The sequence below is a fragment of the Delphinapterus leucas genome, chromosome 17, assembly GCF_059928025.1.
Source record: "Delphinapterus leucas isolate spDelLeu-1000000601 "Yukka" chromosome 17, BTC_Dleu_Yukka2, whole genome shotgun sequence".
NCBI classification, from domain to species: Eukaryota; Metazoa; Chordata; class Mammalia; order Artiodactyla; family Monodontidae; genus Delphinapterus; species Delphinapterus leucas.
The window spans coordinates 62,573,679-62,596,888 of NC_143145.1; the positions used below are offsets into that span (position 1 = coordinate 62,573,679).

A 23,210-nucleotide genomic window follows, 5' to 3' on the forward strand; every position below is an offset into this window, starting at 1 on the left:
ATCCAATGTAAGGATAGTACAGACAATATAATACATTTGAACCATTCAAATTAAACCTCCCATTTAACAATGAGTAAATACATCATCTTTCTGTATGAAGTTCAGTACTGGTTCATAAATCACATTCACTGTTTGAAGCAATTTATTTAATAATCTACCTTCCTTAAATTTGCAGGTAATAGTGTTAAAATATCTTAAGCTTCACTGACACAAATATAGTTTATCTCAAAGATCATTTACATTTAAAGTTACTTACCAGGGAATGTCTTTTTACATGTTCTCTGCGAGTAAACAGTTTCCCACAAATATCACAGCTAAATGATCTGACTCCCGTATGAATGAGCAAATGCCTTTTTAGTGTTCGTCTGTATTTGGCTACATAGCTACAATGAGGGCATTTTAACTTGTTCATGATTAGAGATGATTCACCTTTGAGAATTAAAAAACAAACAAAAAAAGCACTTATTATATATTAAACAGAAAATTTGCTATCAAAAGCTTGTCTATTCCTGAGAACAGGGATCATTATAGGGCTACTACTATCTGAGTTTTTTAGAACCCAGAATGTGGAAGCTTTTAATTGATAAAAAGTATTAAGAATTCTATAGATGTTTGACTAATACTTGCCATTTTCCCAAGTTTCTTGTTTTGGCCAAGATTCAGGCAATAATCCATACTTGAAATCGTTAGAAGCACCTGGTATCAATCCATACTTGAAATCATTTGAAGTACCTGGTAGCAATCCATACTTGAAATCGCTTGAAGGGCCAGGCATCAGGCCATACTTGAAATCATGTGAAGGACCTAAAACAATTGAAAAGTGATCCTGATGTAATGATGGTAATTAAGATCTGTCTCTTATGAGAATTAAAAAAATCTATATTCTATGATAGAACAGCGTAATATAAAATAGCTGAATTAAAAACTGTATTTTAGTCTAAAACTGAGATGACCTCATACCTTATTATCCCAATTTATAATATCCTGGTTGGCAGGCTATTAGAATAGAAAAAAAACTAAAGTTTAAAATACAATTCAACCACAGAAAAAAAAATCAGTAAAATAAAAATACTATTTAATGGTATGTGGAGCCCACATGAAACTACCCTTTTAATAGCTGCTGTTTCTAACTATACTATCACTTAAGACCAGTAGCAGCTGTGGAATGGGAAACCCAGCTGTGGAATGGGATCGTCTCCTATCAGTAGAGAAGAAATGGGCTAAGGATGAAGAATATAAATATAGGGTAATTACAAATGTAAAGTTCTTGTATTATTAGACCCTTGTTTGTTGTTTCAGATGCACTGGTGCAAGGTAACGGGGAATCTGGGGGTTCATCAACACCTCTCTAATGTCATCCTTAAATAAATAAAAGTCTGGAAAGTAGACTCAATGAGCCTTAGGGAATTTGTGCCTGGGGATCTTCAGATAAGCTAAAGTAGGAATCATCTCCTCTGCATTTAATTCCATCTTGAATATGTATGTAATTCCTCGGATCCAGGAATCCTCTGGCAATGTGAAGATATCCAGAATCCCCCATAACTACTGCCATCCTATTCCAATCGACCATCAACTGCCGCCTCTGGATTATCTTCAATAGCCATCTGCTTGTCTCCCAGCTCACACTGCTGCCTTCCTAGAGTTTATTCTAAACACAGCAATCAGAGATTCTTTCAAAACTTTAAATCAGAGCAAGTACTAACCATCTTACTCATAGTACAAACCAAAGACTTCCAATATACTACAAAGCCTTACCTGATCTAGCCCTTGTTTCCAAACCACCCCCTTGGTTACTCTATTCCAATCATACTGGCCTCTGTGCTGTTCCACCATGATAAATTGGCTCCCACTTTAAGGCCTTTGCACTTACTCCTTCCCCTGCCTAGAACACTGCTTTCTAGGATATATGCACAGCACACTCGTGCAGCAATTTAATAATTTTCCTCCCATATACACGATTTTATAAAACAATGCTTGCCAAATGAGTTTTCTAAGAATTCAATTTCCTGTATCTACTTGCCAGATACACTGCCTCTTTTAAAAATTAAAAGAACTTAAGATTTCCCTCTTAAGGAAAAATTGAAAGTATCAATACCCAACAATACAAAAAGGTCTTAAGGTATTTAAAAATTGCAATTCATTACTACTATTGTAAATTGTTTTGTACTTGGAATGCCTTCACCCACTTTTTTCTTAATGTTAGGAAAGCCCTCTGAATCCATAATTATATAATTTAACTGTAATACTGCTTGGGGTAAAGTTTCAGAATCCGAAAGTGAGACACCATATCTATGTGTGTGTGACAGAGATAAGGTTGGGAGTAGTAGCCTGTGAAAGTCCATCAATTTTCAGTTTCACATTTCTACATAAAGTTTGAGTTTTATGATTCATAGCTCTTGTCCAAATCAGTACAAAACAAAGTAAGCTCTAAGAGCAAGGACTGTGCCTGTTATTCACCTCAGTATTTCTAATGTCCAAAACATACACCATTCAATTATTTGTTGAATAAATGTATCTAGCAAAGTGCTAACATGTACTATTTTTTACTTGCTCAAAAAACTTGGAAAACTAACCTCATAAATCATGTTAGATATGCTAATATCCAACAAAATATTATTCACTGCATAAGAATAAAGAGAGCAGCCCTAAAACAAGTGATGAATTGATAACTCAAGATTCAGAATTGAAGATTTTTAACACTTGAAATGTTTCTCTAGACCTACAGTAAGATACAATAAAAAGCATCCATGGTCCAGGCAAGAAAACCATATCTGGAATACAAAATGGTAATTCAAATTAAGAAAGCCTCATCTCAAACTTCTTTCATCTCTCCAGATTCTTATAACCAGTACAAATTACTTTTAGGAAGTATAAGAGCAACTTGAACCAAGGTATTGCGCCTTTGAGTGGGAGGGAGAAAAAGGATACTTTGGAGTTAGGGGATGCAGAAAATTAAAATACAATTGTTACAAATAAAGAACAGGAGACTTCAAAAACAAAAGAAAGCCACAAGCCAAACAAACCAAAATTTAAATACCCAGAATTGGCAGTACCAACTGACTAGTATCACGGCAGTGCCCGCCCACCCAAGAAAATTGTGCCAAAACATTTAGAAAACAAATATACAGTAAAAGTAAACACACAAACAGCAAACTTCAGGTAACTGTTTTGGATTGCAAAGGATACATTTAATGTTCAAACAATCTGATAAAACACCCATTTGAAAACTGAAAAAGGTATTTCCTTTGCAATTCATAAAACTGAAGGATCATTAAGGTTATTCAGTTCTATAATTGTGCTTACTGTTTAATAATCTTCTGGGTACATTATTCCATAATGGCAAAGTAAGAAGAAAGCACTTTTTTTTTTATGTCAAAATCGTAACACAGAGGCTTCCCTGGTGGCGCAGTGGTTGGGAGTCCACCTGGCGATGCAGGGGACATGGGTTCGTGCCCCGGTCTGGGAGGATCCCGCATGCCGCGGAGCGGCTGGGCCTGCACATCCGGAGCCTGTGCTCCGCAGCGGGAGAGGCCACAGCGGTGAGAGGCCGGCGTACCGCAAAAACAAAAACAAAAACAAAAACGTAACACAAGGGATCTCAGTTGCAAAAATACTATTTTTTTTTTTTTTGGCTGCACCGTGCAACTTGCAGGATATCTTAGTTCCCCGACCAGGGATTAAACCCATGCCCCCTGCAGCGGAAGCACAGAAACCTAACCACTGGACCGCCAGGGAATTCCCCAAAATACTCATTAATGGATTAGAATGTCCCCTAAAGAGAAAGGACTCTAAATCAAGGATTTGCTTTTTGAGAATGAAATGAATTATATGGACCATCCTCCACTGAATATGTTTATGTGCACAAATTTAAATTTTACATCTGAATTCACATGCCAAACTAAATAAACCCATTCTTGAACCAGATTTCTAAAACAAGAAAGCGAGTGCAATAAAGTACTCTTGGCACTATTAGTGATTTTCTGTACAAGAGACAAGTGTTCAAAATTCAATGCATCTAATCTGTAAACTGCTAACTTCAAAATCTTTGTAAATTCTTTTCAACAGTTAGGAGAAAACCACCTTAAGGCAGTTTCTTCAGAATTATGGCTTAATTTTGGTCCATGCACACTGTATATTCGAAAGCCCCGGAGAGTTTTCTGTAAAAGCACAGTTGTCCCGGTCCCCATCAATTGTTTATAAAGATTTCCAAAGCTACAGAAACTGAATCACTGAATATCCCATATCCCTTTATGTATCTTCAACAAATGTTAGTTTTGTCACATGTGCTTTCGCTCTATGTATACATATACATACCTTTGTGTACTATTTGAAAACAACTTGTATGCTTCATCACTTCACCCCTAAACACAGCATGCATCTTTTAGAACTTCCTCCTATATAAACCATAGTGCCTTTATCACATCCAAGAATTTTAAAAATTGTTAAGACTATCATTTAACCCAGACTACATATTCACCTTTCCAACTATCCCCCAAATGCCTCTTCATTGTTTTCTTTTTTGGATCAATGATATAATAAAAGATTGACATAATGCTAAATGCATTTAAGTTGGTCTCATTGGTCTCCTTCGACCTAGCAGTTCCTCTGCTTGTCTTTCTTGGCATTAACATTTTAGAATCTGGACGTGCTGGACTTGGAGAGATTTGTCTTTTTTTCTCCTCATGGTTAAAGTCGAGTAAAACATTCTGGCAAGTATACTATAAGACATAGGTGATGGTGCCAGCTAGTGCATCATACCAGGAGGCATAGTAAATTTAATCACTTGACTATGATCATGTTCATCAGATCTCTTTATTGTAGAGGTATCTTTTCTCCTTTGGGAATAAAAGTAACCTGTGGTATGATACTGAGACCACACGAAAATGCTATTACAGCAAAATGCTATTACAGCAAAACTGTAAAATGCTATTACAACAAACTTACAACAAAATGCTATTACAACAAACTTATCCCAGTCATCATGGGATAAGCCCATCAATGGTGGCTTACTATCCAATGATGACCTTGAATTATTTCCCATGGACATTGAAAAATAGGTGTTTTTCCAATTCTGTCATTCTTCTATGTTTATTAGCTTGGAATTCTTCTGTTAAGAAAGCTTTCTCCCTTTTTAATTTACCTATATTATTCTTTGGAATATTCATGGATTCTTTGTATTCATGTGCACTTCCCCCAAAGTAGTTGTTATAAATATCACTATTTAGGATTAACGTTTTCTATAGTCATCAACAACCACACTATTATTTTACATCAAAGCTAATTAAAATACATTAGTCAACCATTCTGATAGTTACCATTCTTATTCCATCTATACACTAGCAGAAAGCCACAAGCCACAACAACTCTAAATAAATGACTCCCTCAAACAAACAAGAAATACCTATCCATTTGTATTTACCAGGCTTCTAAATTCTACAATCAACATAGCTGCAGAAGACTGAAAGTGTTTATACCTAATACTTTCCTTTAAGGAAAAGAAACTGCAGTAGGTCCTTAATAAACACATACACGAATACCTCCCAATCTTCAAATCCTCTTAAAGGTACTCCTGCTAAAATTCTATTGTACCTACCAGCATCACCTCCATCTTGACTGGAGCCGGCTTCAGCCAATAAATTTGTATTCACATTCCTATCACAATCTGGCCCTGAGAGTAGAGCACCATCCAGATCTGAAAAGGAGATACAGAATAAACTGTTATTTACAACCACACAATAGCCATCACCCAGAACACCACTCTCTTCTTGGAATTGTTTCTTATGCAGACTAAACAGAGGATATCTGCAAGTACTGAATAGCTACTATGTGCTTAACGCTACAAGGCACAAAAGCATACATAAGACATGCTTTTCAACCACAGGAACAAGTGCACACTCCACAGGAACACCAGCACACTGGATTAAGAATGAGCTTTAGAGCCTGGCTCCATTTGTACAAGCATGTGCCTCAGTTTCCTCATATGCATCTACCTATATCATAGATTTGATAAAGAAATTTAATTAGTTAATGCAAGCCAAGTGTTACAATTATGGTGTCTGATACCCAAAAGATAGCTGCTACTGCTAGTATTAAGCACTAGATGTATAAGACATTGTTTCTGTACTGGTTCAGAAGTGGAAAAGACCAATTAATACCAGATTAGTAAAGGAAGACTTCAGAGAAGAGGTAATTCCTAAGAGTTAATCTTGAAATATGGAAAAGCAGCATAAAGGGCATACTAATGAGATAGTACTTTTGGTTCCAATCTGTTATTTCCCTTGAATCTGTTCCATCTCTTCTTTTTCTCTACCGCTGCCTTAATCCAGGCACTCATCATTATTCTCCTGGATTAGTTAGAGAATTACTTCAACAGTTTCTTGGTCTCCTTGCTGCAAAAATACAGTCAGTGCTCACTCTTCATATCCCACAACATTGCCAGAAAGATCTTTTGACAACATAAAACATGTTGCTCCTTTACTTAAAATCAATTCACCAGTTTTTAGGATAATCTTCAAACTCCTTAATTTAGAATACAAGGTCCTAATATTCAGGTTTCTATTTATGAATCTAGCATCATCCCACTGGTATTATCTACTCCTCAAATTAAAGTCTCAGAAGACATTTTTCAAATGCCACTTTTAATAGGCAATCTCTCCTCTACCTCCCATTCAAGACTCATCTTTGGTGTCACCATCCTATACTACCAAGAATTCAAGATGGAGACTGAAGTATGTGTTACTTTCACTTCATTCAATAAATACTGAGTACCTTGGAGGTCACCTGGTGATCTTAGAGTGGTACTGGTGGATCAGCTGGCAAGTAGAAAGAGTGAGAGTGGCCTGTGCTGTGAATGGAAGACGAATTAGAGATACAGTACAGACAATCTGAGAAATGTGGCTGTAAAGGGCAAGAGTGAGATATAGGGTAAGAGTTTGGGTTTTTTTTTAAGATGGAATAAACAAACATGTTTAAATACTAAAAGGAATAAGTCACCAAGAAAGGGAGAAGACACTGAAGAAATACTGCAAAAAGAAGGAATTATCAATTTTCTAAGATTCCTAAGGAGTCTGGGATCCAGAGGCATTAAGACAATCAGTATATACAGAGAGAAGTTTGAAGACAGGCACTTAAAGACTAAATGTCTACTGGCTTTTATTTTCTCTGTAACTTAGAATAGTAGAACGTGAGGTTACTGCCTACAGTAAATGGGTTGGAAGTCAGAAGGAACAGTAAATAGACACAGACTCCTTTCCTGTTCCTTGAGAGCAGGGATACTATCTAGATTTTATTTTCCCAGTATTTATCATAATGCATGACAAATAAAAGGCTTTTCAACAAATGTTGTTAAATGTTGGCTTGAGTAGTCTGCCCTTTGCAACCTGTGTTACTAATTTAGACTTATGAAGAATAATTTCTCCGGAGTTCCCTGGCAGTCCAATAGTTAGGATCCAGCAATTTCACTGCCATGGCTTGGGTTTAATCTCTGGTCAGTGAACTAAGATCTTGAAAGCCACGTGGCGCAGCAAAAAAAAAAAAAAAAAATTCTCAGTTTTCTGGTATATAATAACACTAAAACATTGAATAACTGAAAATTAATTAATTGAAATTTAGTGGCTTTGCTTTCCTAAGAAAAGTTAAATGTATTTCAATAATCAAAAAGTAAAATTTAAATCATTATTTAAAAAATGTTCCTTTTCCCAGCATCTTTTGAAAAAAGTCATTATTCTAAAGTGTACAGTCTGTTCTGAGGGCACTTCTTAAATTCTGCCAAGCAGATTTGTAAATACAGGGTGTTTCTATTTATGTAATATTCTATAGTGATTTGTTCAAGGCTTTCAAGTATTAGGATTTAATTTGTGATCTTTAATGCTACATGGACACTAATAGAGAATACGTCAACCTAAAACCTTAATAGATGGCAAATGTATTCTTTCTGTGAACAATAACAAAATCATATCCATACTACAGATGTTAAAACCCATTTGAAAGGTACCAACTACTTGGTTCTTGATACCAAAAATAAATCTTAAAATAGATAAGCTTGTCCAGGTTGACAACAGCTTTCAAAAACCACGCTTAACTTAGGAATCAGTACATCATATCACTGCTGTACCTTATTTGAAATCAGCCAACCCACCTAGCAACTTATTTTTAATCAGCTGAGTTGATGTGAGTAAGATAGAAGCCAGGAAACCAACCAATCACTTGATACAAGAATATATTCTGGGACTTCCCTGATGGCACAGTGGTTAAGACTCCACCTGCCAATGCAGGGGACACAGGTTCGAGCCCTGTTCCGGGAAGATCCCACATGTCGCGGAGCAACTAAGCCCATGCACCACAACTACCGAGCCTGTGCTCTAGAGCCCGTGAGCCACAACTACTGAAGCCCGCGCGCCTAGAGCCTGTGCTCTGCAACAAAAGAAGCCACCGCAATGAGAAACTCACATGCTGCAATGAAGACCCAATGCAGCCATAAATAAATAAATTTAAAAATATACATATTCTGCTTCACCAGGAACTCTTGGTCATCATCTTTTTCTCAAAAAAATATAGGATTAAAAAATAAACTCTAACATACTTTGCTTTTGTGACGTTCATAACCTTCCTATGGAAATCTTTCTCTTAATGTAAACTTAGCAAAAAGGGCTGAGACCTCTTTGCAAACAACAAAAGACCTTTTTTGAAGAGCTATTAAAACATTAGTTTTATAAGATAACAGGAAGTAAATGTACACTATGTAATACCATTCAAATAATCAGAGCTAAATGCTAAGCCACGTGCAATTTCTTCTATTTTTACAAACGTATTTTCTTCAGTGAACAGATAATAGCTGACCCCTTCCCTAAGAGAAAAAAAAAACAGGTTTTATACATAAAGTCCTTTTGTACATGCAATCTCATTTAAATTTCACTACATATTTATATAGTTACGAATATTCTTATGCTCAGCCTTTAAGAGGAAACTAAAGCTAGTGCAGAGTGCTGCACTGTTTGTTAACTGTATTACACTGCCTCCTGACAACAGGAGCACCAAACCTGGCACTAACCAGGCAATTAAAAAAAAAAAGTACAATCTGCAATGCTGGAAATGAGAGTGCAGAAGTATAAACATCTTAAACTTACTTTCCTAGTGATACTTGATATCTACTGCTAAATGTGCAAAAACAAACCTACCTACGCTCTGTGCCAAACCAGCCTTCACTTTATTAACCTCTTTAATAAAAGCACCTCCAAAATTTTAAGTGTACCTAGTTATTAGCTGTCATTGTTCTTTAATACATTTTTGTCTATCTTCAAAGCAACTTCCTCCTTAGAATGCACTTTTTTATACTTCTCTGATTAACCATGTATTGCATTCTTTAAAAAAATGACATCTTATTCATGGGTTTTTTAAAAACCTGATTACCAAGCAATGCAGAGAGAATGAGATGAAAAAAGAATGGTGTAAATCTCAGTCTCTACCTTCTCCCAAATTTATAACAATCATAACTTGATTTTCTTCACGAGGAAAGAGTAGCAATATTTACCCACTTCACAAAGTTGCTATGAAAAATAACATTAGTAAATAAAAGTACTGCATAAATTATAAAGTGCAGCATAAATCATGATGTCCTTAAATGAGTTTAAGCTTGGTGCATGTGGCTATAGGTTTCTCTGGGACCACACTGGGCTAGCATCACTTCCAAAGCATCTGGTGCTTAGTACAGCACCTGCCTGTAAGTGCTAAACAAAGCTAGGTTGGGAAGGAGGTCTCCCTGACCGTTTGCTTTTGGTTCTCAAAATTCCAAACATAAGGCAGGTGCAGACTAATCCAGATTTTCTTAAAACACAAATATTCTTTAAAAGAATGAAATATGAGAGAGGACATCAGAAATCAAGGTTCTAGAAATAACTACAACTCCATCCTACAAAAACTCAGTAAGGTCTATTCAACTTTTGTTTTCATGTAAATATATACTAGAAACAAATTTCTCTTCTCTGAAGACGGTTTCAGAGAACTAAATTTGATTTTTTTTCATAAACAGTTATAGATTTTTTTCTCTTCATTCACTGTGTTCGAGTTTTTTTTCCCTTTCAGTGGAGAGTAAATTCAGTTGCAAATGAATTATACAAAGCACTCTTGACAGTTCTATAGCAGCCTAGAGACTCAACAAATAGCAGTTTCCCTTTACCCCCAAACTCGATGATTCAAATGACAGACTAGGCTCTACTGTTTCTTCTTCGCTTCTATTCAAACAAGGCTGTTATTTCTTCCATGACTGGGCCTTAACAGGTCTCCCTGGGACACTCCCCACTCCAATTCATGAACAACACCCTCCAAATGCCTTTGTGTTAAAGGCAAATATATACAGCTCGGATCTCTAATTTAAAGCCTCTCACTGCCTCAGAGTCTGTAAAATAAAATTCACAATTTATTACCATGTCAAACAGAGAATTACAATCTGGCCCTAACGTTTGACCCAACCTCATCTACCCCTACGACACTCCTCTTTCTATTCTTTCACCCACTTACTCCAATTTCTTGCCACCTTGCACCCTCTCCTGGCAAACTCCTATACAAGATCCAACTCTATGAAGCTTTCTCCAACTCTTATGAGCAGTCAGGAACCTCCCCCATTGCACCCTCTCCCATACTTCTGATTTTAACATTTATCACACTGCACTGGTATGTTTCTACCCCACAGCCATCCTACTGTGAACAAGTTCTCAATCTTGACAGCAATATGACCTGACCTGTTGCTCAGTTTCTTGTGGATTTAAATAAAAATTTTATTACCAAATTTCCTCTTATGATGTGGAAAGCTATTTTGGAGTCCCAGAAAAGTAATAATATGTGGTTATAAGATAAAATTTCTGGTCACCCCAGAATATTAAACCCCAGAATATAATATTTTGGTCACCCCAAAATATTATATCAGAAATAAAAAATTTAGTCTTACAAAAATTTTCAGGGGTTGACACTTACAGGGTTTAGACAACTTAATACCATCAACAGATAGAAGTCACAAAAATGCTTTTATAACTGATCCACACACGGCTTCTTCAACACACAGCTTTAGTCTGGCCACACAAATTCTATTTCTTTAAGGCTTATAACTTGAAGAGAATGATCATTAGTGTAGCCATCTCTTGGATCAGATACGGCAGACAGGGAAGGGAAAGGGACACTAGGCAGAGGAAAGTAAAGGAGAAGGAAAAAAAAGATGGCAGAATACTCCTATTACCATATAGTTACCTATTATCATCCTTTTAAGATTAAATATTGAGGAGTCTTATATATTAGTATATTTTGCAGTCCATTAGCTAGTGGTGGACATTCATTTTTTAAAATGAGCCTCAGGCCTTCAAACTACCATTTAATACCCAAATGTAACAGTTTCTAGAGAAAAATGACTTTAAATCACTTGTAGTTCATCCTTTGTAACATACTCAACCAAAAGGATGCCTGTAACGTACAGCAGTACATCTGGAATCCCTTAAGAAGAAAGAACTAATCCAGGTCCATAAACCTGTTACGTGAAACACTTGGGTTAAGATGTACAATGCATAAATTTTCAGATTTTAGGCAAGTAATAACTACAACACCCCCAGTGGATGTAGGGTAGCAACCTGTAATCAAAACGGTATTTCTGCAACAAAACATATGGATATTCACATTTTAGGAAATAAGTAAAAAATATAAATAGGTGATTTTGCTGTCAACTCATTATCAGGTTTTGTTGCCAAAATGATTTTTAAAAGCTTTGATTTATAGCCTCCAAGATTTCATAATTATGAAATTTTCTTTCCTTCTAATTAGAGACATTATGTGTGATAAACTCAAGCCAAGTTAAGTGGAAACATTTTAAGTAGTTCATACAGTAACTTTATATGGCATGGCCAAAATATTGGAAAATCTCAAATCAGATGGCCAATTTTCAAAGTTGTAAAAAATGTTTAAATTAAAAAAAAAAAAAGATCATTTAAAAAAGCATTTCAAGATTCTGCAACATCTGAAAGTGATGCCACGTATCAATTATCACGCCAAATATAGAAGGGCATAAGTGCTGGTAATTCACTACTTCAAGTATGACTCATTAGGATATCTTAAAGATATATAATTTGAGCATTCTTTTCTCAAAGTTGTTTTCTAAATACTCGAATTAAATGCTTTTTAACCAATAGACAATTACACAAATTAAAGATGTTAAAGCTTAAACCTGAATTCAACTCGTAGGAATTAATAAAAATTCACAAATGCCACAAAGCTGTTTTTCCTATCCAAAGTACAGATGAGAGAAAAGAACTTTTAGATTGTTTAAAAGAACCCTAAATTATATCCTTTGATCAACTAAAACCACCTTGCGTCTGAGTATTTGTACGGCATCATGAAAAATTCAATTATCTAGATGAAATTTTACCAGCTTTTATTAGATAAAAATTAATTGTATAATCTACTGTTGCATTTACTAGAAAATGCTTTTGAGGAAATTGCCAATTATACTACTTGGTGTCAACTATACAAAACCCCACTGGAGAAATTCCTTTCAGAATTCAGTACCAGAAAAGTTTGTCATCCCACAGAACTGGTACGTTTCCTCACTTTGAAGGGTTTCTTATCATCTTAGAACCAACAAAAAGCAATTTTAATTAGGCTAACCATATTAACACCCTTGGCTAGCACACTTCTTTATTGCTATATTTTATTTGTATTTTGATAATTTGTTTCTTGTCAGTCATTCAAAATCTTTGTTCAAAATGAGGTATGTATTGCATGCAGATATAAAATGTATTACATACAGAGTACAGTTATTTACAATGGGGCAACTTGCCAGTGTGACTGGCACAAATAATACAAAAATACAGATTCAGAAAACCCAATGTTCCATGAGTCCAGAGTAGATCAAAGATGGGATTAACATAGCTGACTTGTTCCAACAGTACAGATGAACACACTGTGTAAAATAATGTAGGCATTATTTTTGCCCCTACAGTTTAATTTCTAATCTTAGATTTACATGTACTTTATTTATTTGGCTGAAACTTGTTTTCTGGCTGTAAATCAGGAAGATGAGGTTTTGAAATTTTTACATTATCAAAGGAACTCATTAAATGACTCCTTTTTTTCCTATTTTATTACCCAGAACTGTTTTTCCTAACAGTTTTAATTATCCAATAAACCCCAATAAGACAGTAAAAAAGACAGAAGTTTCTAACTTTTCCGGAGTTCCACTTCCAAATATCTTCATATTATCAAAAATGATTTGAAGGGAATCCCAGTAGTGAGTCAAATAATAGGTATACTAGCTTCTTTAAGGTCAAAAAAAAATACCATCTGAATACAATCCCTGATAAACCTTCCTATCTCAGTATCTCAATTATATTTCTTTATGAGGCATCCAAACACCACCTTCAACATTATATGACAAGAAGACAACAGTATTTAGGGCTGTGATTTACAAATAGCAGGCTTAAGAATCTGGGAAGTCACAGTTCCTACAAGAGACCCACAAATCCAAATATGCCAAGCACTGCTTATAGATAAGATAAGCACTGCTTATAAATGGATAATTCACCACATGTTTAGGTATCGAATTTTAAGTACGTTTAAAAGCATTTATTTCACTGAAAAATTTCACTATTTCTTCAATAAGTGAAAATGAAAAAAAGTATAACCATTAATGTGGAATTCATTAAAATGTTACAAGTTTTAAAATGGGCCTCATTTTTTAAGACTGGGTCACTAGTTTATTAACTGCCAAGCTTTTAATGCCAGACAGTCCTAAACATGGAACCTGCCTCTATTTTTACTAACTGAATGACCTTGAGAAAGGCCTTAACCTTGGTAATAAATACAGACCCACTGTGTTCTTTACTGGTCAGAATTTGCCTGGAGAGTTCTAGTCAATTCTGTGCATCAAAATTTCAGGGTGAAACAAACTGTCTATGGCTGTTAAGAAGGGTGTAAAAGGGTTTGGCATTCACAAGGTGGGAGGCACAGCACTTAGCGTAGAAGAAGGGGACTTCAGGGGAATTTTTCAAATGTTAATATCTGAAGGGTTATCAGGTTGATTAGAGAGATTAGAGGTTAGGCTCAGATTATACTACTAAAAATGGCAGAATTAGGAAGTTAAAGAGAAGCAAATTTTAGCTCAATATAAAGTAACTTCCTAATAATGATATTGATTTTAACCCTGGAACAGGCTGCTTCAAAAAGTATTCTAAGTATTAAAACAAAAGGTCAGGCTGAGGCTATAATAAGACCACCTATCTAGAATTTGGTAGAAAGTACACTGCACTGGAAAACTGATTTTAAATAATCTCAATAGTCTGTAAGGGGGACTAAGATGACCATGCGAGCTATGTTTTTATATTTGTCATTTTGCATAATAACCCTATAAAATAAATAGCATATTCTAAAGAAGAGGAAACTGAGGGCACGAGTTTAGCTTAATTTGATTATGGTAACATATAAGTGGCAGAGCTCACTTCCCAATCCTGATTCAATTTGGGCTTTCCTCTACATCAGCAGATTTCAACCTTGGTTCACAACAGAATCACCTGCAGAGTTTATAAAAGTTTCAACAACCAGGCCACATCCCAGACCAATTAAATCTATATCCCTAGCAGAGAGATCCAAGAATCATGGTGGCCTGTAAAGTTCCCAATTAATGCCAACATGCAGCCATGATTAAGACCCACCGCTCTATACCAAAAGTTGGTAACACTAGAACACACCCATGTTCATTTGTTTACATACTGTCTGTGACTGCTTTCATGCTACAATGACAGACTTAAGTAACTGACTTTATGACCAACGAACCCAAAAATATTTACTGCTTGGCCCTTTACAGTAAAAATTTGCCAGCCTCTGGCTCTGTATCATATTATGTTCTAGCTCTTACAGGACCCATTTTCTGCCACTGAATGAAGGTGGATTCAGAGGCACTAAAAAGTTGTGAAAAGTTTTAACAGCTGGAATGTAGCACATCACTGATACAACCAAACTTGTGAGTTAAGCAAGGCTCATCAGATACTAATGTGATATCAATGACATAACAGAATTTTCATTTATAAGATATTAGAGATAAGTTAAAAACATACTAGACTACCAAAAATTAATTTATGATAGACCTAGTCCATTGATACAGCTAGGGGTGCTTGCTAAGATAATCACTAGCAATGTTATTTTTGAAAGTATGCACTGTGGTTCAAATTACTGCTTTTCTTCTCTTTGAATCACTCCAATTATGTGTGGCATTAATTTTAAGAATGGGGTTAGCGCTAATTAGTTTTGTCAATCAACTACTATACAAAAAAATCTGCTAACTCTTTATATTGCGTGCTATCTACATAAATTAAAAAAAAACACTACAGGTTTCCCACCATACTACTAAATGATTAATTCATGCAGAAAAAGACAACGTAGCTCTAATTCTGAGAACTGCTTCAAGGTCTTCTACATTAAAAATTAAGACAAAACATAAAGTGCTGCTAAGAAAGTCTACTTACCATTAATACTTTAAAGAAACTACCTCTGGGGTTTTATTGCTAAAGACTTGATAAGTAGGAGGGGAAAGATCAGCAAATAGTATTCGTTACACATGCATACTGATTTTCACATGATTAAAAATTTCTACCAATGAAAATTAAACCCAAACCTAAACAGCCAGAGGAACCATTTCACAGGATTATGGCATTTTGCCCTTTGGGAACTAACAACAATGATTCTCTTTAACAGAAAGTACTCCATCCCCAGATGATCACCATCACGGAACTCAGACACTGAACAGTTATAGAGCTCTGAAGCAACACAAGCACTAAATACGACAGTGGTAGACAAGTCTGGGGTCCACATAGGAAAATCTCAAACCCACTGGGCTACTTCTTCAAATAAGTTAAACACGGACAATCAAATTAAACGTAAAGAAAAGTTTCAAATCTATTTTCACTCTTCAACAATGGTCCCCCACTCACTCCATTTTTTTAAAAACCCACACTACAAATGTGATATGCTGAGGTTCTTATATATATTCCTTTGGGAATATATTGAAGAGAAAGGTCTCAGAGGCCTCTCTCTTACTTAACTAATGTAAATGAGAATGAAAATGAGGTAATAGTGGGACAAACTTAAAATATTCCAGCTTCTGAAAGATTTATGCGGAGCACAGAACAGTACCCCTAAACAAAGTAGAATAATCCCATTAACATTTGCAAACTTCTATAAAACAATTATATGTTTACGAAGAAAACTGAGAGTAAAGAATGTTAACTAGATCTCAAAAATGTCCTGAAATGACAAACGGATCACACATTACAACCAGAAGATTTTACCTTTTCCAGTACTGGGTACAAAAAGTGATCAGAGGCTAAAGATCAGGAAAGTCAAAGAACTATACATGGAGTCCACATTCCATAAAATATGGGCAAATTCCTATATTTAACACAACCTTTGAGAAACTCACATCTACATGCTTAGAGAAAAAACTAAGACATGCCAAATCTTACATTTAGTATAAGATTATGTAAGATATAATATGTGCTTGTTTGAGTGATTTTCTCCCTTCTATTATAAAGACTCAAATTTTAGTATTACTTATGTGTATTCTTTTTATAATGAAAAAAATACTTTAAGAATACACACAAGATTATATCCAACCAGAATAAGAATGAAAACTGAAATACCTCTGTATATACAGTATTTACCTGGTTCTTCCTTGATGAATGACAAATCTTCTTCTGGATAGGCAACAGGTGGCTGCATCACTGAGCAATCTTCTAAATTTGTTTCATTATTAGGTGGTATATTATAAATAAATCTCTTCGTAGCTTGGGTTTTCCTCCTTGTTTTGCCAGTCTCTTGAATTCCCTGGGAGCCCATATTATTCCAAATAAACACTTTTGTTTGACCTTGAGACTCATTTTCTGTCAATTCAGGTGAACCATCCTGGACCCAACTACTGTCATTCATTTGGTAGTTTTCTATTTGGCCCTCGTCGACGTTACAACCATCACTTTCAATTTTTACATTACTTGCCAAATTGGTAAGATTCCGTGTTGCCCAAAAACTGGCAATTTTTTGATCCCGTGATGAAGACAGGCCATCTCTGTTAACTGGTTTTCTATTATTATAGTCCACAACTACAGACTCTGGAGCTTCTGATTTAATGCTTATATTTAAGGCATCTTTAATGAAATTTCGGCAAGTTTGAACAACTTCACTCATTTGAAGATAGCTGGCCACTGTCATTACTTCAATGGCATTTTGGCTTGTGAGCACCAGGTTACCAGAATACAAGAAGTCCAAGATGACTGAAAAACCTTGAACTGCAGCAATATCTAAATGGGTAGTATTGTTTTGGTTAGGGCTTTCTTTGTTTGAAAAGCAATATAAAGTCTTAAAGAAACGGCTGCCTGCAACCAGGATGTTCTTATGAGCTTTAAAGATTTTTCCGCTCACCACAATGCTGACATCACAAAGAATACCCTTCTTCCTCTGTTCATTTAGTTGTCGAAGAAGTTGATAGCAATAAGAGTTCTCATTTGGCCTACTATTAAAGTCACAGTACCCCTCCTCTGATGGTATTTCTGACTCCTGTAATAGATGGAAAACATTAATATTAAATTCTATTTACTTTTTAAAGCCATCAGACCAAAGACAACAAATCATTATCAGTAACTTTTTAAAAAGCACTATCAAATACACTAATTTGTTAGTAATAATTACATATTGAGACTGAAGTGTTCACAATCCCAAATATTGAGAGGAAAGGAGTGAGTGAACAGCTTAGCTTGCTGCAAGCCACTGTTATCATAAAAAAAAATATGTTATCTTTTCAAATATAGCTGAAGACATGGATTAAGAATTATTTAAGAGACTCCCCTGGTGGCTCAGTGGTTAAGAATCCGCCTGCCAGTGCAGGTTTGAGCCCTGGTCCGGGAAGATCCCACATGCCACGGAACAACAAAGCATGTGCGCAACTACTGAACTCATGAGACACAACTACTGAAGCCCACGTGCCGCAACTACTGAAGCCAGCGCACCTAAAGCCTGTGCTCCCACCACGAGAAGCCACTGCAATGAGAAGCCAGCGCACCACAAAGAAGAGAAGCCCCTGCTCAACGCAACTAGAGAAAGCCCACACACAGAAACGAAGACCCAACGCAGCCAAAAATAAAAATAAATAAAATAATAAATATGTAAAACTCTTGGCAAACATTGAGTCAAATAGTTTAGGTCAACAAAGTTAATTAAATCTAACTAATGATAAAGTTAGGACCCTAATAAAAAATGTGCTTCAAACTACAGGAATAACCAAGTATATAATTTCCCAATCAATTTTCAAAATGACTTATCTCTTTAGGATCATAAATACTATCCATCAGGTAAAATTCCTGAACTCAAAATTCTTAAATGTTTATAATCTTCCCTCTTAGCAATCTTATAAGTACTCATTACAGTTCATTTTAGCATCACTAAAGCTATGGTAATTTCCTATAAAATAACATGTGATATCAACAGAAAAAATAAAGGAGTGTGATCTAGATTTGGAATGCTGCCTATGCTAGTTATTAAGCGTGTGTCCTTGGGCAAGTCACCATGCCTTCTTAAACCAGAAAGCAGTAAGTACTACGAATGTTTCTAATTAAGAACTTCAGGACTTCACTCACAGAGTGACTAGGTGTCTATTCTCTCAGCACCTTGCTCAGTAACTTTCGTAGATAACTGAAGTAACAATTGGTTTTCCAGCAAAAAAACGTGCTTAGACATTTCTAGTAGAAAAGATAACTGACAATGCTGACCTTATTTAAGTGTTAAAGATTCATTACTTTCTTTGGCACAAAATATTAAATACAAGTCATTACTATAAAATAATGAGACACATATATACAGATCCATGAATATATGAGCCTGGGAAAAACATGGAAAAGATACATGCTGGGAGGACTGATATGCTTGGAGAGGAAAAGAGAGGAGGAGGAATTAGGGGGGAAAAGGGTGTAGGGAACAAAGCTGTTAGGACTGCAAAATATTTCTCATTGAATATTTTAATTGGTGGTGAGATTCCTGAAGCAATCCCACATCTCCATTTAACCCCACAATGGGTAGGGCTAAATTACAAAAATAACAGGTTTCATTCTGAGTCCTGAACACATGGGGTCATGCATATAACAATCCCAATTCTCTGAAACTAAACCAGATCACATAATCTATCTAAGAATTTTCGTGCTGCTTCCAGGTATGAGAAGTCAACTGAAAGAACCAAAACACTAGAATTCCGGGACACTTCAGTATTTCACAATAGTGAAACATTACAGATAACTGCAAATCTGGAGTACAAGATCACTACAGAATGAAGCACAGAAAGTGGAGAATTTCCATTGCATTTCCAACTGACCCTTGGCAGCATCCCTATCACTTCCCAGAGACTCAACTGCATACTTATACTTCATACTTATACTTACTGCATACTTATACTGCATACTCATACTTCATACTTATACTGCATACTTATACTGCATATTTATACTTCATACTTATACTTACTGCATACTTATACTGCATACTCATACTGCATACTTATACTGCATACTTATACTGCATACTCATACTGCATACTTATACTGCATACTTATACTGCATATTTATACTTCATACTTATACTGCATACTTATACTGCATACTCATACTGCATACTTATACTGCATATTTATACTTCATACTTATACTTACTGCATACTTATACTGCATACTCATACTTCATACTTATACTGCATACTTATACTGCATACTTATACTTCATACTTTTATACTGCATACTTATACTGCATACTCATACTGCATACTTATACCTCATACTTACACTGCATACTTATACTTCATACTTTTATACTGCATACTTATACCTCATACTTACACTGCATACTTATACTCTAACCCCACCCCCACATTCTTGCTCTGTCAGACCAAAATATTCTAAATTGGCTATACTCTCCTACTGAAACACCCAATCCTAAGCAAAACCTGCTAACAGCCACAGTTGGAGTAAAGTAATCAAGTTATTCATGATTAAGTCCCAAATGTTTGCTTTGAGGGGCTGGAGGAAAGGAAGTGAGGTAACATTTTAACTTTTAGATCTTATACATAAACCAGTATGTTGTGAAGTTTCAAACTATTTAGCAAAGGGGATGGGAAATGTTTAGGACTTGTATGAATATACAAAGAGCTAAACCAATACTAAAAATATCTAAAATAGTTACTGCTGTAGTATAATTTTCTACAGAAGCATCATACTGTTTACTTTTACTAAAAGACTTTTTACTAATTTGCTTATGCTCTCTATTCACTACAGCAAATTTCCAAACTGCATCTTTCTTTGATGCAAGCCTAAAACTAAGCTTTGCTATGCATGTCATACCTGCCCAGCAAGCTCATTCGGTTCGAAGTTCTAACAGGTATTGTAGTAACAGTATGAATACTTGGAAGAAGCAAAAATTTTAAGCACTGACCAAAATTTAGCAGCACATCATGAAGAGTCTGTGGAAGCAGTGAATTAGCATTTACAAGTCAAGAAGTGCCTAAAGTTTATACACTAAGCAGTTCAAAACACTTTAAAAAGGAGGTGGCTACGTCATAGCAGTTATTTTAGGCCATGGTGACTGTTCTGAATTTTCTGGGCCAGTCCTAATTTCTGTAATTCTCTGCCACTATCAGACCAAATGTCCTAATTTTTAAAAATAACTTAGACAAAAGCCTATCCATCAAAATATTTGCCCATTCCATTTTTGACACAAACTATACAAAACCAAACACGCTATTCAACCACTATTTTTTCTCATTACTATTGTGCAAGAACAGTAATGTTACCTGTTTTTACAAGCAACACTAGCTGTTTCTCCTTCAGTATCGATCAGAGCACTATGCCATGTTTCTGTAGCACCTATTAAACATGCTCTTCACAATGAAGGGTTTACAAGTCAAGAGTATATGTATTCAACAAGCGGGAGTATTATTTGAGGATATGGGTAAAACAGAGCAAAATATGCACTAAAATAAACTGCCAATATTATTTGCTGAACCAAATAAATTCCTAGTACTAAAGACAAAAATCATAATAGATCCCTAAGAAGTCATCTATCTCTCTAGTTCTTTAACATTCTATGTCCATTCTCAGTATACTGATAAACAAGAGATATCACTGATAAGTAAAAATATACTGATAAAAAGGTTTAAATATTTCCAAAACTAGTCTTTTTAAAATTTTCTATTCCCTTTCCCAAAAAGGAAAACACGACTTAGCCCAGACATTAGTCTAAACTAGATAAACAAGGAGATTTTAAGGAAATGGACAGTCAGACTTCAAAAATCAGATAATTTGCTATACCAGAGAATCTATAAATATGAAAAGTCTTCCGTTATTTTATTTGTGAAGATGCTCATATGTAAAATTATAATTTTAGATCTGGAAGACACCTTAATTAACTTTTCCAAAATTAAGAAAATATAGAAAAATATACATTTGGTTAAAATCCTCACAGCTTATTATCTTCAAATTTATTTCCAGAGAGGCCAAAAAATAGTAAATATTTTACTCAGAGAAAAAGCTCCTAAAATCTTGAAAAATCCTGACTTTACTCACTTATTTAATAAGCATGAAGTGAATGCCTTCTTTAGACAGGTTGTACACTGCAGACCCAAAATGAATTAGTTCCCAACCCGCAGTTATCACTACTGAGCAAGATTCTTAAGGTACTGAAGAGTATAACAAGCATGTTATGAGAGCAGAAGGAAGTGCATCTAATCCAGTTTTTTTGGAGGTGGGGGAGGAGATGCTTTTTGAAAGAAAGATCTGAGCTGAACCTTAAAGGATGCAAGAGTGGAATGGCAGGATGAGCACTCTAAGCAAATGAGATGGATGAGATAAAGAACCAAGATGGTCTACAGATCCTCACAATTCTAGATTTATGAAAGACCTTCAAGGTGATCCCAAAAAAGCCCAAGAAATGCAAATATGCTCTTATGAATGTTTTTGGAGCTAAGTGTCTATAAGGTGCATCAGATTATCAAGAGATTTGAATCCTGCACAAGATTAACCACTGCTATAGGTGCCTACAGAGCTTTAGAAGTAGTGATCTGACTGAATTCGCAGATAGAGATGACTGTGGCAGCAAAGTGGAGGATAATTATCAGGGGATGAAGACTAGAGATACTGTGACCAGGGGAATCTATTGTTAATAGTGCAACACACTGCACTTGCCAAGAAACAAGGACCTTAATTAGGTAAGAGAGATAATAATGGGGGGAGAGGTAGAGAGGCAGAGCCTGGAAAAAAGTTTGGAAAGTAAAATCCGTACTTGAGTGATTAACTAGATTTCAAGGTAGGGGTGGGGAGGGAGATCAAAGGGTCTTCACAGCATTCTAGCTGGGGGCGCTAGATAATGCCACCAACCTGTAGAGAATCCAAGACCACACTACCCAGTCTCCCCACCCTTCTGAGGGGTACAATGGGAGAGGGAACTTCAGTTGCAGTGAGCTCATCTGTAGTCAATCCATAAATTAAAAAATGCTATTTGGCTTAAAAAATCAAGTAATTAGTATTTACCTCCATACCCAGAATTATAGCCCTCTTTTGATAAATGGATTAGTAGAAAACACAATTTTCAACACAAACATCAAAGTGTAAGTTTAAAAGCATTAAAACCAAAAATCTTTACTACTTTTGCTGCAGCAACCCACTGGAACAGTACTGCAAGATTTCAAACATCAATGTCCACTTACAAACCCAAATTCAATTTCTAGTAATGAGGACAAACAAGGCCACAGCGAACATGATGCCAAATAGATGCCTGCTAGTAGTACTGACAAATTATTAACAGTCAGTAGAGAAAGAAAGGAAGATCTCCTTTGCAATCTTCTATCACTTCTCTGATCTCCTTGAGAAATGGCATCTTTCCTTGCAATTTAAGTACTATCCCTAGAAATTCTAAATCTATAGGCCTGGGGTATTAGCCTTCAGGTGATTACAACTTCCAACCAATTTTAGATGCCAAAAATATGCTTTATTACAAGCTCTCCTCAAAACCCACACATACACACTACACAGGTGCTTCTAAACAGCAACTTACACATATTTCATCGTGGTTCTCCCCTGCTTAAAACTGCTAAATAGTTTGCCCATTGTTAGCAGAATAAAATATCAATACAATCATTTCAACATAAAAAGATCA

General features: G+C 35.6%; 1 protein-coding gene across 2 annotated transcripts in view; it reads right to left on the reverse strand.

Moving 5' to 3' along the window:
- The window catches only part of ZBTB10 (zinc finger and BTB domain containing 10), a 49,836-nt gene that overhangs the window by 20,137 nt on the left and 6,489 nt on the right, over positions 1–23,210 (reverse strand). For both annotated transcript variants that reach the window (XM_022555003.3, XM_022555002.3), the window contains exons 2-5: positions 16,689–17,577; positions 5,594–5,692; positions 628–804; positions 257–429 (exon numbers count right to left, since the gene is read on the reverse strand). In XM_022555003.3, coding sequence (XP_022410711.1) covers positions 257–429; positions 628–804; positions 5,594–5,692; positions 16,689–17,577 — 1,338 coding nt within the window. The remainder of the gene's footprint in view (positions 1–256; positions 430–627; positions 805–5,593; positions 5,693–16,688; positions 17,578–23,210) is intronic.